This window comes from Tenrec ecaudatus, chromosome 16 (genome assembly GCF_050624435.1).
Source record: "Tenrec ecaudatus isolate mTenEca1 chromosome 16, mTenEca1.hap1, whole genome shotgun sequence".
NCBI lineage: Eukaryota > Metazoa > Chordata > Mammalia > Afrosoricida > Tenrecidae > Tenrec > Tenrec ecaudatus.
In genome coordinates, this window is record NC_134545.1 from 78,220,557 (window position 1) to 78,229,752 (window position 9,196).

Below are 9,196 nucleotides of genomic sequence, written 5' to 3' on the forward strand. Positions count from 1 at the left end.
CCTTCGAGGGACTGGTATTTGGGCCCAAGAGCAGACTCCAGGAAGTGTCCGTCGGGGCCCTTTCCGCGGGAACAGGTGAGCCCGTGCCCTGTGGGCACCCTCTGACCTCTGCTCAACACAGATGCTCCCCTGGGGCGAGAGCTGTTTGTCGGTGCTGGGGGCGGTGGGCACCGCTCTCCTGTGTGCTGGCCTGCTGCTCAGCCTGGCACAGCACCTCTGGACCCTCCGCTGGACGCTGAGCCGGGACCGGGCCTGCGCCCTGCCCCTGCCCAAGGGCTCCATGGGCTGGCCTTTCTTGGGCGAAACGTTGCACTGGTTAGTTCAGGTGAGCAGCCTTCCCCACCAATCCGCCCCTGCTTCCCGGCTCCCTCGGCAATTGCCGCAGTGATGCTCCATGCTCTCGGACTTAGTAGCCCCGCCCAGAGCTCCGCGGGACACCGCCCTCCCTTTGCCCAGATGCCCTCCGTGCCTTCTTGGGCACCGTGAGGTTGCCATCCCCAGAAGTCTTCCCAGTGCAACTTAAACCTTTTCCTGGCGCGAGGTAGGAAGGAAGGGCTCTAAAGTGCAAGACCCGTTTTCCCTGCAAGAATAGAATCAGAAGCCAGGGGCGCCTCTCAGCCATGAGCCTTGGCACACCAAGACAGCTCCCTGAGTCCCGATTTCACCTCACTACTGGGAACATGGAAGTATCTCCATCTCTCATAGTCTCCGAAGGACCCTGTACATGCTTGATAAAGTCACGCGCCTCCCTCGGGCGGGGACTTCTTGTCCAGGGGCGATTGGAAGCCCCGGCCAGAGCCCGCCTTGCTCTGCCTCTCCTCGCAGGGCTCGCGCTTCCACAGCTCCCGCCGGGCGCGCTACGGGACGGTGTTCAAGACGCACTTGCTGGGCAGGCCGGTGATCCGCGTGAGCGGCGCGGAGAATGTGCGCACTATCCTGCTGGGCGAACACCGCCTGGTGCGCAGCCAGTGGCCGCAGAGCGCGCACATCTTGCTGGGCCAGCACACACTGCTCGGTGCAGTGGGCGAGTCGCACCGGAGGCTGCGCAAGGTGAGCATCGGCCAGGGAGGGGCTCTGTGGACCTCCGCCCCGCCAGTCCCCTGCTGTAGAACAGGTGAGGGCCAGGTAGTAGTAGGGGGACATTGCCAACCTTGCTGTGTTGGTTTCCTCACTATGCTTTGGACTGCTAACCATAAGGTCGACAGTTCGAAACCACCCACCGCTCCACGAGAAAGACACGGCTAAAAATATAGGATCTGTGAGTCGATCCTGTGAGTGAGTGAGTGAGTGAGTGAGTGAGTGAGTGAGTGAGTGAGTGAGTGAGTGAGTGAGTGAGTGAGTGAGCGAGCGAGCGATGCCAACCTTGCTGCGATCCCTAGTTAACAACCAAGCGACCTTGGACCAGCCCCTTACTCTGTCTCACTTACAAGGCCAAGGTTGGGACTAAAAAATTCTCCCAGGGTTCAGCCCTTCTGTGACTGGAATGCCAGTAACGGGAAACTCAGACCTGATTGCCTTCTGGGCAGACTTCCTGGAGGAGGTTGCAGTGGAGCCTGGAGGGACGTGGGGGGCTTTGTAAATCAGCAGAGCCAGAACCAAAGAGTGTAGACCTTGGCCTCTGGCAGGCCTGGGGTGGGGTAGGGATTGTCCTTCTGGCCCCTTGGGGATGGCGGGGCGGAGCAGGCCGGGCCGAAGCCCCAGCTGAGCGCGCGCCCTCCCCCGCAGGTCCTGGCGCGTGCGTTCAGCCGCCCGGCGCTGGAGCGCTACGTGCCTCGTCTGCAGGGGGCGCTGCGGCGTGAGGTGCGCTCCTGGTGCGCGGCGCCCGGGCCCGTGGCGGTCTACCAGGCAGCCAAGGCGCTCACCTTCCGCGTGGCCGCGCGCATCCTTCTGGGGCTGCGTCTGGACGAGGCCCAGTGCGCCGTGCTGGCCCGCACCTTCGAGCAGCTGGTGGAGAACCTCTTCTCCTTGCCCCTGGATATGCCTTTCAGCGGCCTGCGCAAGGTACCCCGGGTTCCAAGAGGCCCGAGTCACGGGTCCAGCCTCCGCCCTGACGGGCTGGGTGACACTGGGCGGGCCACACAACTTCTCTGGTTGCGCGCTGCGGGCGCGCACTCCAGCCCTAGCAGCTGGGCCTCTTCCGAAGCCGCAGGGGCAGGAGCTCGAGGGTCACAGATGCCCCTCAGGGCCGGCCAGCCGCCTGCTGGGGTCGGAGAAGGGTGGGTGTTAGCTTCCAGACCTGTATTTCCGGATCAGAACCACCACGGCCTTGGCTGTCCAAGACAGGGCCCCAGAGAGCAACTGGGTCCCATCCTGCCCTCTCCCCTGATCTGGTGCTTCTCCCAGCTGGTCCCCTCATTTTCGGTCGCCTGAATAAAATGAATAAATGTGTATAAAGGTGCGTGCTATGGGCTGAACATCTTACACACTGCCTAGTTCACGGCTTTCAGCCCGCTGTTATTATTTTTTTAAGAATAAAATGGGGCATCGAGGAATTAAGTGAATTACTTGAAATAAAAAAATTCTGGAGCAAAGGCAGGACTCGAACCCAGAGCTCCCCTGGCTCCAAAACCCAGGTGCTCAATGACACTGCTTCCCAAGCTGAGACAGTCTTGCTTTTACTGCATTTGCTCCCTAAATTTTTTGGTCCACATCCCCTTGCTAATGCTTAGGGCATTCGAAGATGCCAGACACAAAAATAGGCTGAAAGAGAGTTAACACAGGAACTTGGGTAGAGTCACTCCAGAAAGCTTTGGTGTAGGTGCCCACAGCTGGACCCCTGAGCCATATGATCCAGCTTCCCCTCTCTCCTTGCTGCTGCTCAGGGCATCCGGGCTCGGGACCAGCTGCATCAACACCTGGAGGAGGCCATTTCAGAGAGGCTTCGGGAGGACAGGGCTGAGGAGCCAGGGGACGCCTTCGACTTGATTGTCCACAGCGCCAGGGAACTTGGCTGTGAGCTCTCAGTGCAAGAACTCAAGGTAGATGCGGGGTGTGATGGGGTAGCCCTGGCCTCCCCTCTTCTGCCCTCCCATTAGGCCTCTACCCACATTCTGCTGCCCAAGTTACATCCTGGTCCCAAGCTGAGCCACCCGCCCCCCCCCCCAGGATAAACAGCAAGAGGAGACCTGGGTTCCAGTTTTAGCTCAGCTTCACTCAAGACCTGTGTGGCTTGGACCAAGCAGGACCCCTCTGGAGACCCCTCTCTCATAAACATCCCGCCCCCTTCTTTGTCACTCATTCCACTGCTTCGGCTGCTTCCTTTGTTAAAGCCTCCTCCTTCCTTTGTGGTCTCAGGGTCACACTCCACATCCTCCTTGAACTCCCCCACCCCCCAACCAACACTGCTTCCACCTTGGCATCTGTTTACCTTTTTTTGAAAACACCTCAGGCATTCAATGGGACTAGGCAGAATCCCCAGGAGAATTAGTGGTGCAAATAGTTAAAATGCCTAGTTGTTAACCAAAAAGTTTATACCAAGTTGTGGCAGCAAAAAGTCCTGGCAACCTGCTTCCCCCAAATTAGCCATTGAGAACCCGACAGGAGCACCGTTCTTTCTTGTGAGGTCACCATGCATTGGAATGGACTCAAAAACAACTTGTGGTTATGCAGACATAGAACACCTGTAGGTAGGAAGGAAGGAAGGAAGGAAGGAAGGAAGGAAGGAAGGAAGGAAGGAAGGAGGGAAGATTTGTGTAGCCCCCAGGGCTTGCTGGAGAACTTGCAAAGGGGCAGAGGATTTGATGGGCAGGGCCAGGTAGAGTGGGGGTGGTGGAGTAGAAACGGGAACCCCTTAGTCCTGTGGGAAGCAGTTCTCCAACTCCCACCCTTTCCTTCCCAGCCACCAGCCACAGAAGGAGTAGGCTCATCTTTCTCCTCAGATCATCTCTGTCCTGAGTCTTGTGGGTTGTGAAGTTGAGAGGAGTCAAGCGAGCTAGCAGGAGGGAGGGAGTAGGTGGGAACAGCTCTGAGCTGTGAAGGGGTGTGGAGGGTCCTAGGGTGTGGAAGGGAAGGGGCCCACTGGTCATAAATCTTCAGTCTGGTCTGGATGTCAGCAGGAGGCTCTCCCTCTTGTCCATGACCAGGTGAGTGGTTTGGTCATTCATTCCACACATGTCCCTCTTTGGTGCCTGGCTCCATGCTGGTACTGGTGACATGGATTTGGCCATGAGCAAGACACAGGCCCTGCCCCTGAGGTACAAGGAAGAGAGAACCACAACTTAGAATCACACAAGCAGTGTGAAAACCAGTGTGAAAACTGGTCACTGCCACCTTGCAGGAAGACAGAGGGACCTGGGAGGATAGAGGCAGGGAGGGTGGGCTGATGCCTGCCAATCAAGGCCTCCAGGTCTCTCTGTTGTGCTTCTGGAGCAGAGCTAGCAAGGAAGCAACTGAGTGACTACCTGACACCATCCCAGGAAGCCTGGAGCCCCAGTCATAGGTTTGCTTCAGTGCATGGCTGGGGCTGCTGTTGTGGTCCCTCTGATCTGCTGAGGTCAATCACAGGATGCCCCAAGATGGTTAAGAACAGGAGCCTCCCTGGCCCGATGGCTGGACTCTTGTGCATGTGACAATGCATTCTGTGGCCTGTTCCCAAATCTAAAATCAGGATGGTAATTGTGCCTCACAGGGCCCAGCTGAGGTTTGAACAAGTGCATAGATTCAGCGCACTGATACCAGAGCACTGAGTAGCTTCCTAACACTATCTTTGGACTCCTCCAAAGGGATATTTCTGTACCCCGTGTTACTATATATCACGTTCTCGGGTGGTGAACTTGAGATTCAATCAACACTAGCTAGGATGGCTAGTCCCCACTCCCTTGCCCAATGCAGAGACAGGTTAAGTCCCCCCCACCCCCACCCCGCCCTGCAGTTGGGTCTTGTTAGGGTGGGGTCAGGCTACCAGTGACAGGGCTGAGCCCCCAGGGGACTGTCTTGTAGGAGTCGGCTGTGGAGCTGCTCTTCGCTGCCTTCTTCACCACGGCCAGCGCCAGCACGTCTCTCGTCCTGCTACTGCTGCAGCACCCAGCGGCCATCGCCAAGATCCAGCAGGAGCTGGAGGCTCAGGGGCTGGAGCGTGCGTGCAGCTGCGCTCTGGGGGCTGTGGCAGGTGACGCGGGGCTCGGGTCCGACTGTGGCTGCGAGCCGGACCTCAGCCTCGCCGCTCTGGGCCGCCTGCGTTACGTGGACTGCGTGGTCAAGGAGGTGCTGCGCCTCCTGCCCCCAGTGTCCGGTGGCTATCGCATCGCCTTGCGCACCTTCGAGCTAGATGTAAGTGCGCCTCTGAGCCCTTGCCTCTGCCGCCCTCCTGCCATCTGCAGTGGGGCTGTGGGCAGGGGGCCGCTGGGGCAGGCGGCAGGATCCAAACGGCCAGGCCTCTCCATGTCCTCTCCCAGAGCCTAGGCTTTCCCACTCAGAGAGTAGGTGGAATCCCGTGCCACCTCCTCACCCCCCCAGGATCCCACATTGAGGGATGAGAAAGGCTGGGGCCTAGAGGGTCAGCAGAATAGAGAACCTATTGTGGAACCCCAGGTCCATTCAATGAGAGTTGTGTTTTACGATAAAATCATACTTTTCTCCTAGCAAACAAGCCCCTAGCCTAGCCAGTGAGTCTGGCTGCAGAACAAACAGAGCCTTCCCCACTATAGCCTGTAGCCCCCTCCTCTGGCCTCCTCACCTATCAAGGACCTTATCAATCACCTGCAAGTTGGGTCACAGGGAGGTGTGGCAATTAAAATGTGGGTGGAATCTGACTCAGCTTGTTGGAGGCTGGGCAAGGATAAGGTCTAGACTCCCTCTGTGTGTGTCTGACTCCAGCCAGGTTCCTCCCCAGAGCCTGTTTTAGCCCTTTCCCTTTCTGACTCTTCCAGGTGAGGCTGGGGCTATGTGTCACAGTGGCTTCCTCGTCGGGGAGTGGCGCCCTTGAGCTGCTGAACTGACAGTGTTTGCCTGAAAGGTTGTAGGCGCGGTCCTGAGCCTGGACTGGAGCTCAGGGCGGGGTTGCTGGGCTGCTCTAGGCAGAGTATTGGCTCCGCCTTCCCTGGTGTATTACACATCAAACTGCCAGGAGTGCCCGCAGGCCCAGCGACCTGAGGGACTGGGATTCTGCCCTGCTTGAATTGGAAAAGAAAGGGAGAAGGAGAGGCATAGCTACATACCCTCACCCCAGTTTTACCCCAAACTGTGCTTCAGAACAGGAAAACATTTTGAGCATGGGCATGTGTTCTGGGGCAGGGGAAGAGAGAGAAGACAGCCCAGGCAGACGTAGGGAGATGAGTAACGTGCTCAGAAATCTCTTGGGTGCTGTGTTTATGAAATTCAGACTTCATTCTCCAGGCACTAGAGCGCCCACAAGACCTTCAGGAGAAGAGTGCAGATCATAGAGGGCAGGGCAGGGCAGGGTGGAGCAAAAATCTTAGCGCCCCCCCCCATCAACCCCATTTCACAGATGGGGAAAGTGAGGGTCCAGGGAAAAGAGAGTGTTCTTGGGTGATTCCAAAATGTTCTGCCCATCTCTTGAGAGACTCTAGAGACATCCTGAAGCCACTTGAAGAAAGGGTAGAATAGTCAGGAGGTTGGAAACCATGTCCCAAAGAGCAATGGTTTAAAAGTTGGGGAGAGGAAAAAAGAGTTGGGGAGAGATGGCACATGAGAACTGCCTCCCAACACTTCAAGGATGCCAAGTTTCCCATGGGGACCTTCTTACAGTGTGGTTATCAGACCTGAGTATTACTGGCCAGCTTGGACTGCTAAAGGCAAGGTGAACAGTTGGAAACTACCAGCCACCCTAGGCCGGAGGGAGAAATGTGGTCCTTTCTACTCACATAAAGAGTTACAGTCTCAGAACCCACATGGGGAATTCTTCCCTGTCGTATAGGGTTGCTATGAGTTGGAATCAACTTTATGGCAGAGAGTTTGGTTTTGGGTTCTGGAGTGGGTGAAGCCCTTGGTTTCTGCCAGGCTGCTAACCTAGAGGCTGGCAACTCAAACCCACACAGTGGAACCACAGAAGAAAGTCTTGGCGATTTGCTCTCCAAAAGAGAACAGCCAAGAGACCATGACCCTTTCATACAGTTCCTCATGCTGTGCTGACCCTCAACCAGAACATGATTTTCGTTGCTACTTCGCAACTATAATTTTGCTACTGTTATGAATCGGGTGACCCCTGTAAAAGGGTTGTTTGACCCCCAAAGGGATCTCCCCTCACAGGTTGAGCTCTCGGGAGAAATTTGACTCTGTAGCACAGGGATGTAGTCAAGAGCTGGATGGCTGGAGGTTTTCTTTTTTCAGTGGATAGGAGGCAATATTCCATTCAATTCAATTAAAAAAACCACAAAACCCCAAACTGACTGTCATTGACTAGATGTTGACTCTTAGTGACTCTGAGGGTAGAACTGCCCCTGTGAGTGTCCACGACCATAACTTCTTATGAGTGTAGAGCGCCCCATCTTTCTCCCGGGCAGCGGCTGGTGGATTCGAACGCTGACCTTTTGGGTAGCAGTCCAATGTGTAACCATTACGCCACCAGGGCTCTCTGAAGTCAGTGCAAAGAAGTTTTACAGCTGAGTTAGCCATAGAGAAATCTGGGCACCTGTCATTTTGGTTGTTCCCAAGTAGGCAGGACTAGTATTCAGGTAAGGTGCAGAGTAGGACTCAGGTCTCCTGAGCTAATATAAGAAAAAAAAAGAAAATACATACAGGAAAATAAATAATATTAGATTCCATTCACCAAACATTAATATATGTGCCAGGTCGTGGTTCCAACCCTCACAACCACAAAGTGAACCTTTTGACCCTCACTTGATCACTTCGGAACCTGAGGCTCAGAGATACTAAGTGGCTAGCCCAAGGTCACACCGCTAACTGCAGATGAGCTGGACTGCCACTCCAGAACAACCTCCTGGCTTCGGCTTGGTAGCACGTGATGCACCCGGAATGGAGGGTCCGTCCAGGTGCCTCCTGGGTAAACCGCTCTCCGCGCCTCCCCACAGGGCTACCAGATCCCCAAGGGTTGGAGTGTGATGTACAGCATCCGGGACACGCACGAGACCGCAGCGGTGTACCGCAGCCCGCCCGAGGGCTTCGACCCAGAGCGCTTCGGCGCGACGCACGAAGATGCGCCAGGCGCCGCGGGCCGCTTTCATTACATCCCGTTCGGCGGCGGCGCGCGGAGCTGCCTCGGCCAGGAGCTGGCGCAGACGATGCTCCAACTGCTCGCGGTGGAGCTGGTGCGCACCGCGCGGTGGGAGCTGGCCACGCCCGCCTTCCCCGCCATGCAGACGGTGCCCATCTTGCACCCGGTGGACGGGCTGCAGCTCTTTTTCCACCGCCTAGCGCCCCCGGCGGCGCCGGGTGGGTCAGGCCCCTGACACGCGGGACGCGCCTGGGCCAGCGGCTGCGGGTCGCCAGCCGCACGCACGACCCGCGCGACGGCCCCGTGCTGAGGCCAGCGGCCACGCCCTCCCCAAGCGCTCGCCCATTCCGTCTCTGTGCTGGACTCTAAGGAGGCCCGGTCGTGGGAGCAAGCCCTGCGCTTCCGCCACTACGCGGGAGACGTGCCCAGACCCGAGCAAAGGTCCCTCCTGCGCCCCGCGCCCCCGAGGCAGGAGACCTCTGGAGCCAAGCTTCCGAAGCCCTTCCCAGGTCGGGAACCGACCTCCACCAGCAACTCCTGGGCCTCGCCTTCCCTGGCCAGTTCGGGGACAGCGCCAGACTCCCAGAGCAGCAGGAAGGATCGCGCCGCCACGCCAAGTGTGCCAGAAACCGCGCGCCGGTGGCAGGAGCTGTAAACCGGCAGGGAAGCAGGGACTGAGGGAGCGGGCCTGGTCTGGCTTTGAGCGTCAGAAAGAGGCATCCAGGAGGGCTCCTAACGCAAGGCCCGCAGGCAGCTGGCCTGGGGTTTGTGCGCCCACGCCGCTTCTGGTCTTAGCGGAAACTGGGGGCTCTAAGCAGCGACTTCTGCTGGAGACGCCTTCCTACCTCAAGGCGCGTAGGAATGGACACCCCAAGGAGCCTGTAAGGCCGGGTTGTTTTCCTGCAGATGGAGACATTATCAGAGAGGTTTGGGATATTTGTACTAAAAATAGACAAAGGCTGAGAAATCGTTTCCTGGCAGCGACTGAGGAAGGAGGCGAGAAGTTTAACTGGGCGGCTACTAGAGGGTGGCAGAGACCTGGGGAGGGACCCAGTCCAGCGTCTG

General features: G+C 57.4%; 1 protein-coding gene across 1 annotated transcript; it reads left to right on the top strand.

Moving 5' to 3' along the window:
• The first annotated feature begins 121 nt into the window (after window positions 1–121).
• CYP26C1 (cytochrome P450 family 26 subfamily C member 1) lies at window positions 122–8,786 on the top strand. The gene is made up of 7 exons (XM_075533444.1): window positions 122–325; window positions 826–1,050; window positions 1,726–2,001; window positions 2,823–2,978; window positions 4,939–5,268; window positions 7,989–8,349; window positions 8,467–8,786. The coding sequence occupies exons 1-7, from the start codon at window positions 122–124 to the stop codon at window positions 8,784–8,786; spliced, it is 1,872 nt and encodes a 623-aa protein (XP_075389559.1).
• Window positions 8,787–9,196: the final 410 nt, after the last annotated feature.